Below are 25,572 nucleotides of genomic sequence, written 5' to 3'. Positions count from 1 at the left end.
AGAGAGAGAGATAGAGAGAGAGAGAGAGAGATAGAGATAGATATCTCAATCCCTTACACAGTTAACAGTCTGGTAAAATTACAACCTTACCTCTACAGGTTTGTGAATTCAGATACTTGATTTCAAAGACTAAATTAGCTTACTAATATTTTTTACCCTTGTATCATGGTTATTGGACATTAGTTATACAATAAATAAATTGATATTAGCAGCCAGCCAGTACATATTCTAGTGATATGCTGAGTAGGTAACTTTACAGCAGTAATACATGGCATGAATATGTACTCAATAAGCATTTTGCCAGGATACTAGTAGACAGAGCTAAGGAGGTGAGATTAGGAAAGGTAAGGGATGGGGTGGGGAAGCGAGCCCACAGCAGTCTCTAACCATGCAGTAAGAACAGATGGAATCTCACTGTGAAAAAACAGCTGTGAAGCGAGCTCCAGTGCCCTGCAGCCTCTGAGCCATGTCTTCAAAGTTGCGAGTTGTGATCAGTGTCTCTCTAACCATTATAGGGGTTGGTGGGGGGGGATTTCCATTGTCTAACTTATCAATATTTTAATAAGGAAAATACAATGTTGCTCAGTGCCAACGTTATATAAAACAAATGACCTACAAAAACCTACAAACAAAAATGTTTTTAAAATAAAATGAGACTTAAAACACAGAACCTAGACTTGTGAAAATATCACTGAGAATTTTACAGTGGGAACACTGATGTTGGTTGAAAAATAAAATTAAAAAAAAGTTCAAGAGAAGTCCTATTTGATCTGCGCTGGCATTCCCTTATATATCTTTCTTTTCTTTTAGTCTTTCTTTTCCGAGCAAAGCCAGATCCCTTTGACAACTAGTTTGGTACCTGTTTTTTTTAGGTTACTAATGTGGAACCATCACTTTGATTCAGATATGGATTTCCCTTAATTCCATGATGCTTATCTGGTGGAAACCACTTTTTTTACTGCAAAATACTGGCAACAAGCACATAACATGAGTTCTCTGTAGAGGTGTAAAAATCACAGCCATGGCAATATTCTTTTGTTCAAAGCGTCTCGCTTCTTGCCAGAACAGATTCAACAATTCTGGAGAGATATTTGGACAGAATCATGCCCACTGAGCATAACACTAACCATTTATAGTCACTAAGCAAACCAATTTAAAGTGGTCATGTGCATAAGATACATTATTAAAGAGCATATATTCTAATTCTTAAAACGATAACTGATATTGATAAAGTGGATGAATTATAATAAAACCAATGCAATAAAAGTGTAGATCAAAATCTATACAGCAAATACGATTATATACAGAAAATACGGCATGTAAAGAGTTGATGTACAAAATAATGAATTAATTAAAAACACACTTTTTAAATTACTGTTCTCATTTTATTACCGGATTTTGTCAACACTTTACTTTATACAAATAGCCAAAATTGTCTGAAGACTAATTTATGTATATATTTACTAAATAATCAAAAACTGCCTATATGAATTCTCCGAGAACATTAAATGGATCCTTCACTTCCCAAATGGGCAAAAAATATTATTCAAATACAACGCTCCTGCCACTTCTGTTAGCTCAGGGGAGCTAAAGGAAGGAGCAAGCAAGCCTCCTCGGCTGTCTGACAGCCAGGGGGGGTTTCCATAATTTTAATGATAAAAGTGACGATTTCTCTTAGGAAACTGGGGTTAAAATAGGATACTCCTCACCCATAAAGCACTAAAGCAAGTTATAAACTTATTAACCCTTTGTTTAATGCGTTATACATTGAAAAAAAGAGACCGTCTCTCAGCATTTACCCACACTTGATGCACTCTAAGAGCAATCACGTATGGTAAATACCAGGTAAGATAACTCATACTGATAGGTACGGTCCTGGGGCTGTCCGTATCGGCTTTTACCAACCGATTGTGACATTCATAGTTGCATGCTGGGATCTGTAAGCAATGAGATGCCGGGACAGTTCTTCGTGGAGGGGTTGAGAAGTTATCAGATAGTTGTAGTGCTCTAGGGGTTGATGTAGGTGTAAATGTCTTTATGCTGTCAGTCTAACGGTTAGAAAAACAAGTAAAAGGATAGTTATCTATTTGTTTACTACCTGGAAATAAGATTTGAATATTCCTATTGCTCACATCGACCAGTGGATAAGCCTTTCCAGTCAGAAACCTGCGAAGCATAACAGAATGTCTTCCCTTGTAGCTAGACTGTGTTTAAGGCATTTCTCTCACAGAAAATCATTGAAAATAAACTCAATTCAAAATCAGAACAACAAATTTAAAGGGACACCCCAGGCTGGAATTGATTTGATGTTTAAGAATTAAAATATCTCTGAAAGCAACAAATATTTCATGTTTGAGGTCTGTGAGTGTTGCATCTTTGCAATGCACACCCACCTGTCTCGCTCCACTCAGTGAATACTATGACAAGTAGGGCAATCCTCCTTCATGATGCTGACAGGCTGCTTCTCTGTCAGTGGATCAAAAGGGAGAGGCATCAGTAATTCCATTCCTGTGTTTCATTAGCAGGAGCAAGACGCACTTGATAAAAGAATAGCACAGTTTTCTTTTTGTTGTAAACATTTTTACATCTTAACGTGGGACAGCGCCTGGGCATTTCTAGCACTATAACCACTACAGCAGGCTTTTGATATTGTAGTGCTTAGAATGTTCCTTCAAGCCACGGTTGACAAGTATACTTTAAAGGAATACGGTAGGCACAATTATCTGCTTCATGTCATTGAAACAATGAAAACCACTTTTAATGCTGAATAAAAGGGCCACGTCTATAACCACTTCAATGCTAAATAAGAGTCACTTCTTGCTTGGGCTAATGAAGAAGCAATAGACTTAGCCGCATTGGACTACTGTGATTGCCTTAGAGTGTCGGCTGTCCACATTCAGTCTATCACAGTGTCCTTACTGGTATAAATTATGTCTTCAAGGAAGTGTGAAATCTCTGCCTTTGCCATGCTTCCATTTGGAGCAGAGCTGTGGAATTCCAGGGACCATCATTCGGTGTTAAAAAGTGCTCCACTAAGTGGAAAGACTCCATTCAATAAGATGAAACGGTTGTAGTGTTTACAGTGTGTCTCTTTGTAAAGTTCATGCATTAAAAATATGCAAATACAACCAATCTAAAAAATAAGAAACATTTGAAATTCATGCATTTTTAGTAGATTCACAGACTTTATATTTTCTACAGGTAGCCAGAGAAAAGATTTTGAAACATCCTAACTAGTCTGTGCTGACTTCATTCCATAAATAGCTGCACAGCGGGGCTTTCTAGTTTATCTGTTTTTTTGTTTGTTTTTAAACCATATGAGAGCTGTTGGGTAAACCGCTTTTAGAAACCCTTTTCTGTGCTTCCTGGATGACATGAGCTGACAGGCTAAACACCACTTGTTGTGAGGGAGGGACAAAAACTGACTCGTGATATACCTCAGTGCAGTAAATGTATTTTAAAATGAGGGAGTTTGAGGTTTCCTCCAAAGATTATTTTTATAAAACTGTACAAAATGTGAGAATTCAGAAATACGGCGTATTATTTAGACTATCCAATGGAGTGTTTGAATTTAGAGAAGATGTCAGAGAGCCTGTCTCATGAAAATTATCTTTACAACAAACTGCCTCAGTCCCTACCTTATTATAATTGTATGAAAGAACACGGAAGAGAAATCAGTCTTGAGTACACAGATGTCTCTTCATGAGTAACAGGCTTGAGAAAGAATTAAAACAAAAAATAAGTGCATAACAAAGTATAGGTAAAATCATTGTTTTAAATAAACCTTTACAATTCATCTAAACATTCACCTGGGAGTGATCTTTGTTTTACCTTTTAAGCACCAGTGATAATCTGTGCCATAACAATTTCCTATTGGAACACAAACCTGTATTGGTAATGCTATAGTGCCACAGTCCCTTGTTAGATTCTGCCCCCTCCTTCTTTTCATGCGTTAAAGGATCACTATAGGGTCAGGAACACAAACATGTATTCTGGACCCTATATTATTAACACCACCATTTAGCACCCCTAGACCCCTCATGCCTCCATAAATATAGCAAAATCTTACTGTATTCAAACCAGAAGCTGTAACTCTGCATGCTGTTTGCCAAAAAAAAAAAAAAACAAGCAGTCTGCTGACCTCATCAGTAGTGGTGGCCTGATCCAATCACAGTGCTTCTGCATAGGATTGGCTGAGACTGACAAAGAGGCAGATCAGGGGCAGAGCCAGCATGATTCAAACACAGCCCTAGCATTCACCATCTCCTCATAGAGATGAATTGAATCAATGAATCTCTATGAGGAAAGTTCAGTGTCTGCATGCAGAGGGAGGAGACACTGAATGTTTGGCTGCATTTTAGGCAGCCATGACCCAGGAAGGATCTCTAACAGCCATCTGAGGAGTGACCAGTGGAGTTATCACTAGGCTGTAATGTAAACACTGCATTTTCTCTGAAGGTAATGATTCTACTCACCAGAACACATTCAATAAGCTGTAGTTGTTCTGGTGACTATAGTGTCCCTTTAAGTGTTAGGTAAAAAGAAATGCTTTTTACCTAACCCTTTCCAGCACCAATACTCTTTTGGCTCTACTCACTTCTACTTCCCACAGCGTCATCAAGGAGGTGTAGCATCCTCTATCGCTGGTCTAAGCCAGTGCTCTTCAGAGGACTATTGGGCACCTGATGCACATGTGTCACAAGTGCATCCAATGCTTCTCATAGGAAATCATTGAATTCAGTGCACTCCGTGCAACATCACGTGACCGATTACTTTTTTTTTTTAAAAAACACAAAACTGCAATGTTTCACATTGCAGGCTTAAAGTGGCAGTGCTTCTGAACACAAACCACTTCAGTGAGATGAACTGGTATGGGTGACAGTGATCCTTTAACATAGCTTAGGGGGATCAGGACTGGCGCCTACATGTTTCTTTCCAACTTATAGTGTCAGGAATACATGTCTGTATTCCTGATACTGTATATAGTGTTCCTTTAATGAAGTATTTTGACTCTGAAATGGCAAAAAAGTGAGCAGTGAGACTGGTGGGGCATCTTCTACACCAAAATGGCTTCATAAATGGTTTTTTGTTTTTATGCCTACCGTATCCCGTTAACCACCTAAGCCCGAGAATCAAGTATAATCCTTTTTAATATCATGTATTTTGCAGAATGACATTTAGTCCATTAAGTGACTAATCCTTACTCATACTTTAGGCATACTTACCAGACTAGGGAAGGAAGATTGGTCAATAAATCATTGATCAGTGGCTTTCTACATTTCATGGCTTAGTGTATAAACCACACTGTTTTTGAGTGTATAGCACAGCCTTTTCAAGGTATAGATTCGAAGATGGTAACCATAAGGAACAATTACATTTTTTTCCCCTCCTCAGTAGTGCTTTAACCCCTTAAGGACACATGACGTGTGTGACATGTCATGATTCCCTTTTAGTCCAGAAGTTTGGTCCTTAAGGGGTTAAGCAATTTCTCAAACTATCTTGTTAACCATGATGCCATTAAATGAATAGCAAATTGTGTCTATGGAGCATTTGCAATCCATGAAAAACCTTTTCTAATTAGTGCAGTAAAGTTCTGCCAGTTAGTGAGTAGTATTTGAGTGTCTTTTTGTAATTGTTTTAGAACAGAATGAAATATCATTGTATGTACAGTATTTAATTCATCTGCATACTGGTATGACGTTTCTTTCCAAATGGAATTACTTATTTTTAAACAGTGTTTATCATTACCGACCCTTTTTGTACATCCATGCAGACTGTCACAGAAATTTTCTTGTTCAGAACATTTTTTATTTATTTAATTTGAAAAATTTCTATTTTCTAGATAATTGACAGCATTATTGAAGAAAGTCAGTCGTTCATTGACTTACATGACAAACCAACAAGATCAAATGGCAAGGGTGAGGTTTTGGATTTAACATCCAGTACAGGAAACACTGGTCAAAATCTTCTGAACAATATCCCAGAACTGGTAGTCACAGAAACCATCTTTCGTGATGAACAAGAAGACCTACTACAAGAGCCGATTGAATACACTGGGTTAGAACCCAGTCAGATATTACAATCAAATGAACATACTGCGATTGCAGATATTATAGAGTTAGTTGAAGATAAAAAATTTACAGACAAAGTTGAAGACTCAAAAATCATAAGGGTTTCGGAGGAGATTAGGGAACCTAAGAAAGACATTTTGGAAGATACACCTGAAACATCTTGCTATGATACCATAGAACAGTTGGGTCCTGCAAAACCCCCCAGGCAGATTGCAATTGAGCCTGATATTGTAGCAAGTACAAAGAAATCTACTCCTTCACGGCCTCCACCTCCAGTAAACGTTCCACCGCCACGACCACCACCTCCGGCTCGACCAGCACCTCCTCCACGCAAGAAGAAGGACTCAGATTATGAGAACCCAAGATCTTCAGACTTGGATTGTGAGTATTGTACATGATTTGTTGATAAGTATATGTATGTATTTATCGCAAATGATCTTTTTCACTATTGATGCATGTCTAGTCCAGGTAGTTAAAGGGACACTATTGGCACCAAAACCACTTTCACCCAATGAAACAGATTTGGTGTATAGATTATGCCCTGTGTCTCAGTGCTCATGTCTCTGCCATTTAGAAGTTAAATCACTTTGTTTATGCAGACCTGGTCACACCTTCCTGCATGTGACCTGCATAGTCTTCCTAAATACTTCCTATAAAGAGAGATCTAATGGTTATACTTCCTTTATTGCCCAGTCTGTTTAATTCAGAATTTCTCGTCTCCTGCACTGTTAATAACCTTATAAACCTTGTAGAAGCCCATTGTGTGTAATTAAAGTTCAATTTACAGAGCCTGGGGTCAAAATTTCTAAAGCAAGTGAACATCTGATTGAAAAGTAAACACTCCCCTCCCGCCATGCAGGCTTTGTAAGTCAAAGCCAGTGCTGCATGGACAGAAAAAAGTAAATAAACGCCTCCTAAATGACTGAGAATGGGCATGTTAATTACAACCACACTGTTTAAGCTAAAGTTGTTTCGTTGGCAATAGCATCCCTTTAATATTATCTTTTAAATAATTAAGACTTGCTAGTTTATTTTAATACTCTTTCCTATAAACACAATTTAGATTGTACTTTATTTTCACATGTCTTTACTCCCACTCCTTAAATGTTTTATCCTCCACCCTATAACCTGTTACGCCTTACCCATAGAAAAACATAGAGAGCTACAATTACTCCTGCCTCAAATAAATCTGCTGAATTTTGTTCCTCCCTTGACAAAGTAGAAAGATTAATCCTTGTCCTGCATGTCTTTGTGTCAAACACACATGAAACTATGTTTAACCCCTTGTACTCCAAGAAAGGTTGACATGTCACTATGGCTTGAAAAAAAAAAACAACCTATGTGCAGGATTAATATATTTTTTTCCTTCTTCTAAAGAAGCACAGTAGAGGAACACAGTGCAAAATTACTCAGAAAAAGGGATAATCTTATACGAGAATTAAAACAATGAGTGTAGTACCTAATTCACTTATTCAGATATTTCCTCTCCTGTGCTTTTCCAGTCTATCCTCTGAAATTACATCTGACAAATAATTTGATTTACTAATAGGTTTATATCAGTACAGTTCCACTATATTTTAAAATAAATTGTTAATTCTCCACTTTCCGAAGCTGTTTTCTGATCTCTAGAAATAAATGTTTAGTAGTTCTGAGACCCAACATTACTGACCAACACAAATAATATACTCCTAAAACAACATTCGCACAGTAATGAGTGCAGTTCACTACCGCTGACAATCCTATCAGTAGCTGTCACCGACACAACCTATTTTGCAAAGGTGTTTTTCTTTGATTGTAAGTTTTGCACAGGCGGGTAACAAAAATAAAACTGCAAACTGAATGAAATATATATAGTCTACATGCTTATATAAACACAGCATAGAGACTCTAACCATGGAGTTCAACATACTGTATAGCTCACCAGACAAAGGTGTTTTTGTTTGATATAAAGTTCAAACATTTGTATTTGTCTTCTTTGACTGTAAAATCTGAGATAATATGTTCTTTCAGGTGGAAATGTATTTCTTGATTGTGCTTGGAGAAGATTTATTACACAAATGGTTTTGCTATCTGTAAATTGAATTTTAAGACATTACCGACTTGCTCCAGGCCTGCTCATTATGTAAACCGTAAGCACAAAAATAAAAACTGGTTAATGCAGAGAGTTTGGGTAAAGGCATGAACACTAGACGGGGGTGGGGGCGGTAGGATGGAAGCCTACGGTATTTATATTTTTAAGCCATCTATGTATTTTTAAAAGTGTATGCCCAATCTCTACAATCTGTTTTCTCCTAACACTTGTCTAACACAGTAGAAAAAGACCCAAAAGCCTTGATCACGTCTGATCTCTCCATATTTTTCTCCCTCCCCCACTTGTTTGATAGACATAGGAGCTTTAGTATAACATGACCCATTGCATGCATGCTACGCAATACAAAGTGAAAATACAGCTATTCTAAAACACAGCTGGTCTCTTCAGCACCTTTTTCTCCACAGTCTGCTTTCCTCTCAAAGGATGCAAAGAGAAGTACCACTTAAGCATTATTGATCTGCTCAACAATCAGCCTGTTATAATGCAGAAATGAAATACAGTTTGCCAACTTCCTTTTAATATCACTAATAAGGAACTGCAATCTGAAAATTGACTTCTGTTACAACTATTGACTAAAAGCGGCACTGTCATTCCAGACTTACCTTTCCCCAATCAATTCCTCTTCTCTCCCTCTGTCAGGATCTGTTCTTCATTTCTTCCTGTCTGCTCTAGTTTTCTTTAAAACCTGGTCCTATGGAGGTTTCCTACGCTTGACCATCTATGACCAGCGGAGGAGCAAAGTGTGCTCCGTTTCCTGTGGTCAGAGAATTTTCCCCACAATTCTCACCTTTCCTCTGTGATCTTGCAATGCCTCCTTTCCGTATTCCCGAATGCCAGCAAAACTATCGAATTTCATCCTAACAGAATGAGAGCAGTTCGTCCATTTGTGTTAGAACGAAATTCTGGACTTTGGTTCGAAATGTAATTCGATTAAATGAAACTCCAATCCGATTGTCCATAAATGGGCCCCATGGTGGTCCAGTTCATATAAATATATGGATGTGAAAAAGCAAACAGAGAAAAACAATAGTGTAAATCTGTATATATGGTTAGTATTTGAAAGTGAATATATGAATTGTCAACTCACATGACTTAAAGCCCTAAATTATTTATTTATTTATAAAATATTTTGCCAGGAAAGAAACATTGAGATTTCTCTCGTTTTCAAGTATGTCTTGGGGATATAAATAGGATAGGCTCAAATCTCTTGCATTTATGTGCCATCTGATGGCACCTTCCCCTTGAACACTGTGTTCTTCCTCAATATAGGGAGACAAAATGTGACACAGCAGGGGACAAATTGGTGCAGTATGTTTTGAAATAATATTTCAAGGTGTATGCCTTTATGTGATTGCTTACCTTGTCCATGAGCGGCGGGTGGGGGCCGGTGGGGAGGACAATAGCTCACTGGATTCTCACTGTAGACATGCCCCTCTCCCTTATGCTATTAGGTGGATATATTACCCCCATAGAGTGAGAGAGGACATGGGGGGCTTAGGAAGTGGCGGGGAGCACTGCTCCCTGCTGCTTCCATTTTCAAATTTTGTTTGACATTTTTATTCATCTTTCTGACGAATGAATAGATAAAATTCCCGTTCGAATGCCAAAGTGTTTAACTAGGCATGCGTGGGAATTTCACAGCGCTATCTAGTGTGGGCAGATGACAGGGACTACATCTACCCACACAGAATTCTTCTTCCCACACAAAGATGGCCACTCCCAGGACCCAGGTCCGGGCAGAAAATTAAGATAAAAAAAAAAAATAGGCAATATGGGGGGGAGGCTATGGCATTTGGAGGTAACTAGGGGGACAATTAGATGTAGTGGAGTCGGGAAGGGGGATAAAAAAACAAAAAACTGGACTCGGCCATGACAGTGCCACTTTAAACTAGGTTTGCCTATAACATTGTGCAAAACATTTGTGAGTGTACTTCCTGCTGGAAATCCGTGTCCGTTAAGAGAACACACAAAACCTTAATTATACTTTTAAGCATATGCAATTGAAATTTCTTGAAATTCTGTACCCTTCATTAGACCGGGTTTTATTAATATCCCAACTTCAATAGTATTGGATTAATCCGACATCCTTGGAGCCCCTTTGGGAATGATCGTAACCTATTGCTTTATGTAACATAAATGTGCCGTGATTGATGTATACATGTAAACGATAAAACGCATTGGTTGAAGAACCTAGCTTGGGTTAGAATGCAACGTTCTGCCATTTGTAATTTTATTTTTCAACATATATATTCATTTTTTTACATTAAAAGGTGTTGAAAATTTTGCACCATATGCGTTGTGTATGCATTAGCAAGTGAAAGCACTTTGAAGATGAAAACAAGAATCTATTTTGTATCAAAATTTGAAGATCTCCCACTGATGTAACAAATTGTGTAGGAAAGGCAAACTGTATCAGAGCATGAATTCACAGCTTGAAGATTTAGGTCAGTTCTCAAAGCACAGAATAGTATGCAATAACCACCATTCTCCATATGTGGTGAAAATGGTATTGGTTTGTGGTTTAAATAATCTGAGAATGTTTGTTTCTGGGAAACCTCATTACTCTCGCACATTTTTTTAATGTTTTATATTTTAAAACTGATGTTTGGAAAACTTGGTTTTGTTATGTTAAAGGGATACAATACTATCCATGAACTCTTGAGTACAATGCATAGAGGAGAACTTCATGCAACCCGCTGGGTCAATTTGATGATTTAGTCTATAAAACCCCTGTTCTGTTAGCTGGGATGATGAAATCCAGTCTTTGACATAGGTCCCACCGTAGGAGCAATTCTTGCATCCAGCTGGGTCAGTGGGATGGTGTGGTCTATTAGTTGAGATGATTAAATCTTGTGTTCGATGCATGGTATTCTTACAAAAAACAAGGCATTTTTGGGTGGTTTGTATCAAATGAATGCTATGTGTGCCATGCACATGCCAGATAAGTCTTTGGTAGTTGGCATTACCAGTGCACTGATGTGGCACCTAACGTAAATGTGTCTACTGAACCTCTGCTGTGTTTCTAGCTCCAACAAACAAGAGGACAGCCCCTCTTTGATTATTAGGGTTGCTGTTTGAACAATATCTGTTTCTTGAGTTTGTATTTTAGTTTTTGTGGATAAAACCACAGAGACTAATGCTGTCTCAGAAGTAATAGGTTTGTTTAGAGCAATTATGCTTTTGTAAATGTATATTTGGTGAGGAGAATAGGACGACCATTGCCATCACATGTCTATGGCAGTTATCTGATTTCAAATGAATATCTGCTGCATGAATTAGTGCGGTTTTACAACAATCCTTTCACATTGGACATAGGCGACTTCTGTTGTGACCCAGTTCTGATGTTATGAAAGTCTCAAATATCCATCAAATCAATTCTAAAAGTCTGTATTACTTGGTAAAAAAAAAAAAATGAGCCTGCAAGTCTTCCAAACTGCATCAAAATACATTGTATAGAACCTATTACTTTCTTATAATTGTTCGTGCCAATTTTATAATGCCTGTCATTAGCCACTTAGGAATCAAACGCTAGTGTCCTGTCATTACAACCCTGCCCCTGTATGAGCTATGGTAAAACAGATTTTTCAAATTATTTAGCTTTGGCACCTGTATCCAACCCTGCTGCCGAAAGCTATTTAATGAATGCACTTGTCATTTACTCACATGAGTCACTTTAAAAACATTTAATTTTATATAAAAATTGTGCTAGCTAAATTGCAAGCAAATGTATACGTGATCTATGCCATATATGAACTACATATGTATGGATTCTACTATACTTCATTTTCACCTTCTTGGTCTTTGATACTGTAACATTTGTTAACCCTTTCTCATATGTATTCATGAAATGCCCCAAACTAGTCTCCACCACACATTTAATGCAAGGTGGAATTAGTGTTTTATATTATTGAAATGACTATATGTAGTTTTGCATGTGTGCTCTTTTTAACCCGTTGAAATGCACAATGTTACGTGGCTGCCTCTTTTTTACTTTTACAGTTCCCACTATCTCCTCGTCTATCAATGCATTTAGCAATGCTAAATCTCATCTTCCTAATCCGTCACAAAACACACATGATTTCAATATACTGTAGCCTTCTGCTGTAATATTTAAAAACAAACCGTCCCAGATCCGGTAACTTTGCACTTTGATTTATTAAGGCTGGCTGTGGCCTGGCCAGCTATTTAGTATGAGTCATGAGGCTGTTTTTACTGAATGACATTTCTTTCAAGCCAAGGAGCAAATATCAAGGATCACAGACTGCCCATCATCGAGAACATACGAATAATGCAAATTGTAGGCTTGCTGTGATTTTGTACTTTGTTACGAAGCACTCATTCAGGAGAGGCAATGCCAGATTTCGAGTTGCTGCAGTTCATGGCAAAATCTCTTTCTTCACTCTGTAGCACTTGAATTCATCTCTACTCCCTATTTAATTTCATACTTTACCCGTCAACTCCTTTTTTTTTTTTTCCTCTTCCAATCTGCAGTTTTTCTTTCGATCTGCTTACATACCCATTCCCTTGTCTATCTCCACATTACTCTTCCCATTAAACTATCCTCCATGCGACACCTGTTTATGATATAGGTAGGTGGTTTCCAAACCCGTCCTCAAGGCACCCCTACCAGTCCAGGATTTAGGGATTACCCAGTTAATTTTTTTTTTTTTTTTTTTTTAGGAGGAGGGAAAAAAAAAAAACACTTTAACACAACTAGGTAATCCATAAATCCTGGACTGGTAGACGTGCTTTGAGGACAGGCTTTGAAACCACTGCAGGGACATGGTGATATTCCCTCTGCCTGTCACTGTTTTTCCTATGATGGGATTTGCAATGTGAACAGAGCTTGTTTTGGCAGTGGTAGTGATGTGCCGTTCAATAGATGTTTTATTCACATAGCAAATCCTTCATGCACAGTTTAGAAATGACAGGCAGTAGAAATACTGTCACTGCTCTGGAAAACCTATCAATTCAACAATAGCAAACCTCCGACCACTTTGACAGAGTGTAAACTTAAAGGGATACCTTAAGCACAGAAAACAAATTTAGCTTAATGAAGTAGTTTTGGTGTGTAGATCATGCCTCTGAAGTCACACTGCTCAATTCTCTGACATTTAGCAGTTAAATCCCTTGTTTCTGTCTATGCAACCCTAGCTATCTTAACTACCTCCCTTACCTGTGGCTCACAGGTGAAAATGGTTTATTTTTCAATCACTACAGTGTGATCACTTTAAATTGCTCTTTAAATTGAACTTTAAAGGACCACTATAGGCACCCAGACCACTTCAGCTTAATGAAGTGGTCTGGGTGCCTGGTCCAGCTAGGTTTAACCCTTTTTTTCTATAAACATAGCAGTTTCAGAGAAACTGCTATGTTTATAAATAGGTTAATCCAGCCTCTAGTGGCTGTCTCATTGACAGCCGCTAGAGGCGCTTCCACTCTTCTCACTGTGATTTTCACAGTGAGAAGATGCCAGTGTCCATAGGAAAGCATTGAGAATGCTTTCCTATGAGACTGGCTGAATGCGCGCACGGCTCATGCCGCGCATGCGCATTCAGCCGAGGAGGAGGAGTAGAGTCCCCCGCCCGGCGCTGGAGAAAGAGGTAAGTTTAACCTCTTCCACCCCCTAGACCCCCCGAGGTCCTTTAATCACACACCGGATGCTATTGCAGGCTGTAGTAGACTATTGACAGATCGAATAACAAATTCTAAATTAAACAGACTGTACAATAAAGGAAGAACTATGCTATAGTTCTTTGTGGTGAGTGGTTGGCAGTGGGTTTTTGTTTTACCTTTTGAAATCTCCCTCAAATTCTGTTTGAAGTTCAAGTTTATATTGTGCAATATATACCTCTTCTGGCTGTTAACATTTCTTTTTATTATGTGCTCACTGAATGGCTAAATCCCTGAGGAATATGTTGGTGCTTTAAATGTTGATAATATTACTACTGTAATAAAAAGAAAAAAATTGGTCTTTAGTACCTTATTTTCCATTTACCTTATGCTGCTATTCTTTACTTTCCTATAGGATATGATGGACTGCTTTAGTTCATTCTCTCTGCTTGTAAACATTATTATGTATATGTTAGTAATGTTAATTCATTAATTTTTTTTATTTTGTTTTTTTTTGGGTGGGATCCTGCAGTTCCAAAAGATGGCTTCCTGGCTGGGGGCCTTTTATCGCCAAACCCAATCACCGATGGATTGAACCGAGATTCTCAGCCTTCCTTGGATCTCGCTAGTGCCACCAGTGGAGATAAGATAGTGACTGCTCAGGTGGGTACATTGCCAGAACCAAATGGCATGGAAAGCATTCCTTAAATTTGAAGAATTAAAACCTCAAATAATGTCTTAATATGATCACAAATCAATGTTCTATTATGATTCCAAGGTTTGATGATGATTCCGAGAGAAACAGCATATACCATATTGACTGATGTATTTTGATATGCCATTTCTACCGCTTGATAGTGTTTGGATGAAAACGTGAATAACCAATATATTTACTAATCCTGGATTCAGCTCACTGCAGTTGCTTTGATATGGCTAAGTTCACCAATGGTTTTATGCCATCTGTTTTTGTATATTTTGAACATCATAGGATAGTACGAGGCATTCTTAGAGACTCATAGAAGAACAGCCCATTGATTGAATTGCTTGGGTACTATACTGATCAACCACAACAGTAAAACCACTGACCGGTCAAGTGAATAAGATAGGGATTGAAGAGAAAATACTAGCAGAGCAGGAGATAAGAACTTCTAAAGAAAACACACTAAGCGGTTTGTTCTGAATGAAAATAAAACTGTTTCAAGGGAGCATGGAGTCGTCTAGTGGCAAGGGCTGCATGAACAGAAACAGAGTGATTTGACTAATAAATGGAAAATAAATTATCAGTTGCACTACGGGGGCGAGAGGTCAGTTAGATTCAGTTAGAATAGCAGTTATACAAATAGGGCATAAAGCTTGCACTACATTACACTGCTGGGAAAACCATGTCAGTGCAACCATAAACATAGATGAAGCTCAAATCCATCTTCAGCTTTTGTTAACTTGTAATACAGTCTGAATATTGTTTGGTCATTAAATGCTTAGTAATTGGTAATTAGCCTTGGTTCTAGAACGAATGTTTGACTACCTCTTTAAATATGTATATACATTACTTTAGTAACATTGACACTGTGTAAGCAGATTAATGGCAGTTGCCACTGAGGTTTCATTGAGGTCTATTTTATGTGATTGCACAAATTGTGCATAAAAAGGGCTTCTTAACCCCTTAAGGACCAAACTTCTGGACTAAAAGGGAATCATGACATGTCACACATGTCATGTGTCCTTAAGGGGTTAAAGGTTTGCCCCAAGAACCATGACCACTTCAGTGATTTGAAATGGTTATGGTGCCTGGATTCTGTGCTGTATTTCGCTTTGAAACTATGCATTTAGGGGTTTTGCCGTGCCCCGTCCCAAAATATAACTGGCACACAATGTTATCTACTCTGCACCTGCTGACGCCACTGGCTGCACATCTGGAGTGTAACCAATTTTCTGTGTGAGCTATAACACTACCTCTGGCAGCATCATCAGCTAGCCCAGAACATTAGTTCAGGGCTGGGTAATGTGAACTGTGCAATAGTTTGTACAAAAATTGGGGATAAAACAGGATGTAATTTCTGTGCACAGTTTGTTCGAGAACTGTTAGCTGATTCTCGTAGCCAATGAAAGGTTACTGGACTGGCTTTCTGCTTCTGCAGAATCCAGGAGCGAATCGGCAGAGCAGGAAGGGCCAAGGACACAGGTGAAAGGGGAAAACTGTTGTTAATTACCAGGGAACAGGGCCAAGGTGCTCCTGACATTATATCCACTACAGCCGACTGCAGTGGTTATACTGCTTGGAGAAACCATTTATTTCCACAAGCATCATCTGTTCAATCCTGTAATTTATTAATGCAGTGCAAAAAAAACGATCATTGCGCATTGTGACTTGGGCACACTTAGAACCCATTTGAGTGAATGTTGCAAATAAATATGCTCACTGAGATTTTTCTTTACTCTTGTCACAGGAGAATGGAAAAGCTGCAGATGGACAGCTGTCTTCTACACCCAGTGAATGCCTTGGTCCCCAAAGGCCTCGGTCTAATTCAGGACGTGAGCTAACTGATGAGGTAATGACGACTTTTTAAAAAATATATATATGTAAAATGTACATTATTTATATAATAAAATGTACAAATATATATAATTAAAATGTACATTATTTTTCTCATTGTTACTCTTTCATCTAAGTTTTCATTTTGGTGAGAATGTGTAATAGCTGGAGGTGCTTTTTTTTACCCCGTGGCAGAGAATCCAATATCTGGTTTCTTTAGAAATAAACTCTATATCATGACTAACTATGATCATGAAAGTAAATCAAAAGGCTTTGTCAAAGGGCAGGTACAGAAATGGCAGATTATCTGTACCCTTATTTTGACTTCTTTGTTTTCTTGCTCCCCCATGAAAAACTGCACCAAATGCAGGTGTCTGCTCTGCCTAGAAATCAAGTCTTGACCGTTATAAAGAGTTCCATTCTTATCATGTGTGTTCTGCCTTTAATATCTTTTATTTTCCTTCTAGTTCAGTTCCCCTGTCCAAAGAGTTGTAAATTTAAAACTATTGCTTCTAATAATTTTATGATCTGTATCTTATTTGTTTCCCATTTTTCTCTGATTTGTTCATTCACACGTCACTTCTGCTATTTCTAATGAGTCAAACTTCCTCGGTTACTATGTTTTTACCACTATTTTTTTAAATTAATTTTCGTTTGTTCCTAAAAATGTTATTTAAATATTATTTTTTCCCTTTCTTGTTCTCTGTACTTAACACTTTGCAAATTATTACTTGTGTACTGGAATTTGTTTTATGAAATCTTTCCCAATTTACTTGTGCTTGACTCATGGTTGCCAGTCCTCAAGAGGGAGTCCAAGTGGATGACAGATCACTGCTGTTTAGTTTATAGAAAAGAGAAACTGATTGGGGTCTGATAGGTGAACAACAAATATTAAAACACTGTTACCGGGGGGTGGAGCCTGCAGCGCCACAGAGCAGCCACCATTTCCAATAGCTACGATAACCTAAAGCAGAATCCAAGCGCTATCGGCAACACTAAAGCCCATCGGCTGAAACCAGCTACGGACATCAACTTGGGACTCTCTGCTAAAACTGCAGATGCCTTTCTTCCAAACCCCGAGCACAAAACGCTGCTCTTGGTTCCTACCGCGCAAGCGCCCGCCAACAGGACCAAGTGGGAGAGTTAGCAGCGTGGCTAGAGATCGGATTTCTACTCTCCGGAAGAAATGGGACGGAGGTCTCAAAAACCGATCCCACACGCACCCAAGCCACAACGGGACATAGGCATCATGTTACAGTCCCCTCCACTGGCACGGCCACGAGGTCTGAAGATGAGAACTCTGTGCAAAGCATGGCCACAGCCACCACAGACGGAGAATACCCACAGACCACAGGTGAATCAGCCCCAGCGACCAAGCAGGATATTCAGAACATGCTGGCTGGACTCCAATGCAACTTACAGCAAACGTGGCAGGCAGACCTGAAGGGGCTTGCAGCAGAGGTACAGGAAGTGACAGCCCGCACTCAAGCCGCAGAAGGGGAGGTGAGAGACCTGCGACAAGACCTAGACGCACTGAAAGGATACAGTTACCAGATGCAAGCCACACAGACCACTATCAGCAGGCAAGTTAATCTGCTAGACTTCAGGGTCAGGAGGAACAATGTTAAGATCAGGGGGGTACCAGAATCGGTACCACTGGAGGAACTTCCCCATTTTATAAGGCGCTTAGTGGCCTCACTTCTACCCACCAGGCAAGCGAAACACTTCATGTTTGACGGCACCCTGCGACCCCCTCTTACGATGCCAAACTCTTACAGATTAAATAGCCGTCATGGCTGTTATTAAAGGAAAAACGCCCTACAACTTTGAGACACACAAAATCGCCTTCTTCCAAAACCTGAGCAGGGACACACTTTCATGGTGCAAGAGCATGCAGCCCATATCCAACACTACAAACCGCAGGACTCACAGCTGGGCAACCCCTAGATAGCTCTGGTTAGCCAAGGACGATAAATCCTACAAGGTCTCTGACCCGGGAGAGGGTCCTGCCTTAGTTGCCACTCTGGGACTGCCCAACAGTACCACAGGGCTACCTGCTACGTCACGTGGGACCACGACCTGAGGCCTACGCCGACCACACGAGCACTCTTTTGTTATTGTTATTGCTGTTCATGTTGTTCTTTTCTACTTACACTTGTGTGTGTGTGGGTGTGTGTATATATATATATATATATATATATATATATATATATATATATATATATAAAATCTACAGTTAAAATCTCTCCGTACGCATAGTACTCCCCTCACTGACGCCGAAGCGCTGCCCACCCAAGCCTACACAGGCTGGGTAAAACAAGTCAGCTCTGGCGTGTGCAACACCCCCTTCCTCAATGCCCTTGAGGGATTGAGGAAAACCCAACACAGGAGCGACCATGTGACACTACAAATGTACCCCCTACTAATAGGTCTTCTATAGTCACTTCCTGAAGCAGACCACCGCTCTTGCACTCCTACAACCCTAGCCAATATAAAACAGACCACTACCACCCTCACCAGCATTACACTCGACCTAGCTGAGACTATCGAACCATATAATCAACCTATTGGCATGATTTAACATAGTCTCTGAAAGTCAAGTGGACTAACCAATATGCCTCTGGACACAAGACGCCCTAAACTATCAATGGTCGCCCTCACAGGCGGTACCTTAGCCGCGACTTGTCTAGAACACTGAACGCCCCCGCCCAACCAGGCCGAGCCCATTTGAAAATTAAAAGCACATAGAGCTGGACAGATCCCTATGACTGCCTAGGCCACTTTCTCCAAACCATGCATGCATTGCACCCTATTGACCACCTGATCATATGTTACTATGTTGTATGGCATTACGGATATGTTATGATTTAACATTATCCACTGAAAACAACACTGTTACCATAGATCGTATGCATGATTCTGGGAGTGCAAAATGTGGATCGGTCTCCTCATTCTGTATAATCCAGGAAGACTGGTAATCTTTCGTATCATATATGGTTAAGCTTTCGTACCCCACTAATTATTTTCTTCTTGCAGGAGATTTTAGCAAGTGTAATGATCAAAAACTTGGATACAGGAGAAGAAATACCTCTGAGCCTAGCTGAAGAAAAATTGCCAACTGGCATTAATCCTTTGACATTGCATATCATGAGGAGAACAAAAGAATACGTCAGGTGAGAAAAAAGGCCCAAATGTCACTTAAATTTGTGTGTGTTTGTGTATAAATAATATGAATAACTTCTCCAGAATGAGAATGATTTCTTCATTAAAATAAAGATTTAATTGCCCAAATTTGTGGAGGATTATGTACAAAGAACTTTTCTAGAGAAAAAAATTAAAAGTGGAGCATTGGGCTGCAGCATTTTATTTGTTTTCATGGTAATTGCTACGGTTTCAGAACTTTACAAATAATAAGGAAACGAGGTAGAGAAGTGCTGACTGCTGCTAGAGAAGTATGACTCACAGACCTCAAGTAAGCATTTGTAGAAGGAGAGGAAGCTACCTTTGCAAAGATTTTAGTATTATCTTTGGGCTGCATTTAGATGATATCTATATCAAATTTAAAGCAATCCAAAGCCACCAACAGGAATAAAGGGTCCCTCGGCACCGAGTTGCGGAATCAATGCTTTCCTGTGAGGAAATAGCTGAAGCTGAGCGTTAGGACGTCCAGCGTCCGTTACCTGACCAAAAGTTTGTTAGGATCCAGCAAGCGCCTCCAGTGGCTGTTTGGTAGAGAGCCGCTGGAAGCAGACTTAGTGTTGCAATGGAAACATTGCAGTTTCTCTGGAATTACATTGTTTTACATTGCAGCACTAAGTGCAGTGTGCAATAGGGACACTGCACCCAGACCACTTGAATGAGCTGAATTGGTCTGGGTGCTTATAGAGTACCTTTAAAGGACCACTCTAGGCACCCAGACGACTTCAGCTTAATGAAGTGGTCTGGGTGCCAGGTACCTCTAGGATTAACCCTTTTTTTATAAACATAGCAGTTTCAGAGAAACTGCTATGTTTATAATGAGGGTTAATCCAGCCTCCAAATCCTCTAGTGGCTGTCTCATTGACAGCCGCTAGAGGCGCTTGCGTGCTTCTCACTGTGAAAATCACAGTGAGAGCACGCAAGCGTCCATAGGAAAGCATTGTAAATGCTTTCCTATGCGACCGGCTGAATGCGAGCGCGGCTCCTGCCGCGCATGCGCATTCAGCCGATGACGTCGCGATCAAGATGGAGAGGAGGAGGAAAGCTCCCCGCCCGGCGCTGGAAAAAGAGGTAAGTTTAACCCCTTCCTCTCTCCAGAGCCTGGCGGGAGGGGGTCCCTGAGGGTGGGGGCACCCTCAGGGTACTCTAGTGCCAGGAAAACGAGTATGTTTTCCTGGCACTAGAGTGGTCCTTTAAGCTCTAATTTTTGAAATTAATAAACTTGTCATAGGATGTGTAACTATTCAGTTTGTGATCCTAGAAATCCGTATGTTTAATTCTCAGGAGACAAGTTTTGTTGTGATGTTGCATGGGACCTGCTCTCTGATAGATATCAAAAAACAATAGAATATACTTTTATCTTTGTATGTGCAAGTGATTTGTTTAGCAGATATTATAGATTACCTTTAATCCTCTACTTTAAGTAAGCCAGGATGTAGTGCAGACAAAGGGAATACTTGGATGCGTTTCAGTAAAGAATACTCTAAACTGTTATATTTTATTTATAGACCTTAATTGCTGTTGTAATGGATAAATCAAAGAGAGAATGTTATAAGATAAGGGAAGTGAATACAAATCAATACATGAGATATGCATTTAGAGTCTTTCCCACAGGCTTACAATCTAAATACAGGATTTTCACCAAATAGATTGTTTCAGATTGTGTTTTAACTTATTGTCATTGGTTTTTTTTTGGGGGGGAGGGGAGGGTGATATTTATTGGAAACTCAGTATAGTAAAGTAGAAAAAACACAAAATGTAGCTTTAGTTGAAGCCTAAGATACATTCTACTGATTGTTTGTTTGTTTTCCTCACTAATTTTTTTCATATCGGCATTTTGTGGTTAGATTTGTCTGCCTAATAGATGATTCTTTTCAAATTACCAGCATCTGGGACATAAAAATTCTATATAGCTCTCTGCTGGCTGCCCAGTGTTCATTGTGCATCTGAGTACTTAATGCATAGCATTACAATCATTATCATCTTCTGGACAAAGGGAACATCATGCCGTTATTACAGTAGCTTTAAAGACCCATTTCAAACTCCTTTTATTTTTTTCTTGTGTAAGCTGTCATTCCAGGCTGGCCTGTGTGATCTCTCTAGTTAGAGTTCTTTTATGAAACTGAACCATTGTATAAAGCTTCCATCATTTTACCTTTTCAAAAAAAAAAGTTGCAGATATGAACATGTTTCCTCCTAAGTAATGTCTGAAATACCTGGGTGTAGCCATTAGTGTCCTTAATGTTTCCATTGTGGGCACTCTTAAAAGATTGGAAAAAAATAACTATTCTGTTAGATTTATTATTATTATTATTATTATTATTATTATTATTATTATTATTATTTTAATCCTAGAGTTCAGTATGGTATTTCTGTTAGAAATTATGTACAGACTGTTTGTGCACCTATTTTACAGTTTTTAATTTTTACAATTATATATATCTCAATGATCATACGATGGGCCTATTTAATGCCCACTGGAATTAATGCTTATTAAAAAATATCTAGTTCGAGTGTCTGCTTGCATGGACTTTTCAATGCACTTGTGCCGATGAAGAGCATAGTACCTTGGGATAGATAACGGACAACTCCATCTTGTGGTCAGACGTTGGAATAGAGCATGGGCTAATAGCTTTATTTTTTAATCTCTGACACTATGACACTGTGCCATCTAGAATCCGATTATAGATATTTTTTAAAAACAGGACTCTTAACGTGATATATATATGACAAAGTTCATAGAGTGTTCTTAAGCACTCAGCATCAAGACAAGTACTGTGAGTGTAGCTCATGGAAATAATGCATAATTCTTAGACTGGAAAATAAATGGAATTCTAAAGCAAATGCTGCCGGAGAATGAAAAATGACAATATTTTTGTTACGGGGAAAATAAGGCCCTGGTGATGTGAATCTGCAGTCAGAAATAATATAACTGAATGTTGCACTGCCTTGGATGTATTCTGATTCATGCATTCAATCTAAAGGATGATGGATGTTGTAGTTAAAGAAAACAAAAACAGAATGCTGTTATTTTATGTGGAATAGTCATGTGCTATTATCGGGTTAGGTCAAGCAGATTTATTGCAGCATTGTCCCTATAATATCCCTTTTTATTGAATGAGTACCCCGATGCCACAATCTATTAATTGCCATTAAGGTTTCAAATTCAGAAGGTCTAAAAAGTACACACAGCACAGGTGGAGAAGCTGTAGAGTGGAGCAAGTGCATTGAGCATGGTGAAAGTGCCACTATATACTGATTAGGATTCCAGCTGTATGTTCCATTCTCTTTGTATGTTGCTAGATGCTCTACTCATACTTCTCAGGACATTTCTCCCTTCAAGTAATCTTTTGAACTATGCACTTGCTGATGATTTCATAGCACAATGTATAGTTTAAATCTGTCAGTTTTACATGGGATTTGTGAACATTGCCACTTACACTGACCAGCATTTTTCACATGTTCACATCCATCACAAAGGTCCTCATTATGATGTAGGTAGTTGTTAGACAGTTAGAGTATCAAATTATGGTAGGTACTTGTTGAGAAATTTAGTTTTGTGTGTTATATCATTTGGAATTTTTTTTTTTTCTTTCATTTGAACTTTTAAACATAGTTGGTTTCTGTGCATCCAAGATTGCGTCTGTCCATCCGTCCGACGATGCTTTCCTTGTAGTGATGACTAAAAATATCTGGCCTAATTGCATCTAGCACCTGTACTATAACTGTTAAATAAAGGTGTGCAATAACTTGCAAATCATCACAACTCGTTTCCTTGTTCTCTCTTACAGTAATGACGCAGCTCAGTCCGATGACGAGGAGAAACTACAGTCCCATCAGTCTGACACGGATGGAGGAAAGCTGAAACAAAAAACGTAAACCTAGTTGCTCTATCTTTAACTGAAATGTTCTTAGCATCATTATCTGTCTCCACTATATCGGTCAGTGTGATTGTGATTGCTGGGAGTTAAACAAGACAAGTGTAGTCTTAGGGCAACATACAAAACCCAGGAACACAAATAAGTCTTCGACATGGGTAGCTTCAATGTATATATCAATAGATATATTTTGTTTCTCTAATGCCTCATGTAGGTAGATGGCAGTCAGAACAGAATGAATATGGCTCTAGTACATTAGCAGGGTAGAGCAGTAGAAAACATGGATGTGCTTTTTATTTAGAAATTTACAGAGTTGGTCACTTATATGTTGACACAAGGCCATGATGTATGGGAATCTGTATTACAGATAGCAAAGCTTTCTGTATGCATTAAACAAGTGCCAAGGACAACAACAACCAAGGACAACAATATAGAAAACTATTTTCATTTATTTTGTTTTTTTATATTGTCCAATAGGACCAATAGATTTCTCATGAACGTCCAAGAATCTGTCATAACTTAAGCTCCGCATTGGCATGATCCCCGTGATTGGCAGAATATGGGGAATATGATCTTCTTGCTTAGGTTATATTTGTGTATACTACTACACTAAATTTCAGGAATTTAGACACCTGACTTACATATTTAAAAAGTGGCAGTATAATATAAAAAAAAAAAAAATATCTGCAAGCAACAACGTACCGGGCATGTCGGTCTAGATACCACATGTTAATATAACAAATAAAGCAATTACATAGATATGTATTTAACATTTTCAAAAATTCTCTTTCAACGCAATATGGCCAACAAACAGTGTGACAGGAGATAAGAAATTGTAGATTAACCAGATCATACAATGTTCCTTTTTAGGAAGGCTGTGCAAGTCACATGCAGGGTGGTGTAACTAGGGCTAAAAAGTGGTTTAGCTCCTAAATGGCATAAAATAGAGCAGAGAGACTGCAGGTGCATACTCCATACACCAAAACTGCTTCATAATGCAAAAGTTTTTATTGGTACCTATAGTATAATTTTAACCTCTGCAGTGCCATGCAAATGTGAACAGTATAGATAGCACTGCTGCTGAAAAAACCCTCTGTAGATATGAGAATGCCCTAGGACTTTGTTACCTAGAACAGGGAAGTGCAATGGAACAAATTCTTTATTCACACCAATAAATCCTGAAATAGTGTATCTGGGTACACTTCTCTGGAAGAGATAGCTCTGCTTTAAATAAATATCGAAGCAGACTATCTTGCCTCCAAGTTGCAAACAGCTTCCCGTAGTTTTCATATTTTTGTCCAGCAATTCTATAATTTTAACATTTAAAAAAAAAAAAACATCTGCCAAACATACCTGATGGACTCCTCTTGAAGATGTAGATTATACTAACATCCATAACTTAATACACAGTTTAACATTTTTCTGAAAAGTTCCTTCAGGGAAGATGGTAAATTTTCCAGAATAATTTTGAGTTCAGTTCATAGCCTAACACTCAGCAAGTTACTCATTTGTAGAGCTGTTGATTTTTAAATATTGCACAGAGTTGGTAATCAGAAGTAGTATAGCCTTCAGACCACAATAACTCAGTCTTATAAGTTGCCTTTTCCTGTGTGGTTTCTTTATGTTATTCTCTTATTCTCTGAATTGTGTGTCTAGTTTATGAAGCTTTTACAGGCAAATATTGCATTAATCGTATATTAATATTGCATTGTGTTGAATGCACTTTTTCAGTATGTGTAACAATTGTCGTTTTGTTTTGGTTTTCTCCAAAGGACTCAGCTGAAAAAGTTTTTGGGGAAATCTGTGAAAAGAGCCAAACATTTAGCAGAGGAATACGGGGAGAGAGCGGTCAACAAAGTAAAAAGCGTTCGCGATGAAGGTCAGTCACCTTTTTATTATGGTTGCCCAATGGGCCAAATCTGCCAAGAATTACAACTCCCTCCCTTCACCCACGGTATTCATTTTTAAAAAAAGTAATAATTTAAAACAAAATGACAGCACTGTTATTTAGCCTGCACCTTCACAAACCCTGTCAGACATGCAAAGGAGGGTTATTACTGTAAATGTCTCATTTTCTAAGCAATCCATGATCAAAGCTCTGCACTGATACATTCATAAAGAATGTGCTCTGATGCTATCAGTATACATCCCATGCTCCTCTATGTGCCTGGAAATACTTCATCTCCC

General features: G+C 38.7%; 1 protein-coding gene across 1 annotated transcript in view; it reads left to right on the top strand.

Moving 5' to 3' along the window:
- WDR44 (WD repeat domain 44) overlaps positions 1-25,572 on the top strand; it is a 102,431-nt gene that overhangs the window by 60,227 nt on the left and 16,632 nt on the right. The window contains exons 4-9 of the mRNA XM_063432052.1: positions 5,843-6,452; positions 14,309-14,439; positions 16,224-16,325; positions 19,346-19,482; positions 23,299-23,382; positions 25,158-25,264. Coding sequence (XP_063288122.1) covers positions 5,843-6,452; positions 14,309-14,439; positions 16,224-16,325; positions 19,346-19,482; positions 23,299-23,382; positions 25,158-25,264 — 1,171 coding nt within the window. The remainder of the gene's footprint in view (positions 1-5,842; positions 6,453-14,308; positions 14,440-16,223; positions 16,326-19,345; positions 19,483-23,298; positions 23,383-25,157; positions 25,265-25,572) is intronic.

The sequence above is a fragment of the Pelobates fuscus genome, chromosome 9 (genome assembly GCF_036172605.1).
Source record: "Pelobates fuscus isolate aPelFus1 chromosome 9, aPelFus1.pri, whole genome shotgun sequence".
Lineage (NCBI taxonomy): Eukaryota > Metazoa > Chordata > Amphibia > Anura > Pelobatidae > Pelobates > Pelobates fuscus.
Note: the sequence above shows the minus strand (reverse complement) of the source record. Positions and strands in the feature narration are given on the sequence as shown.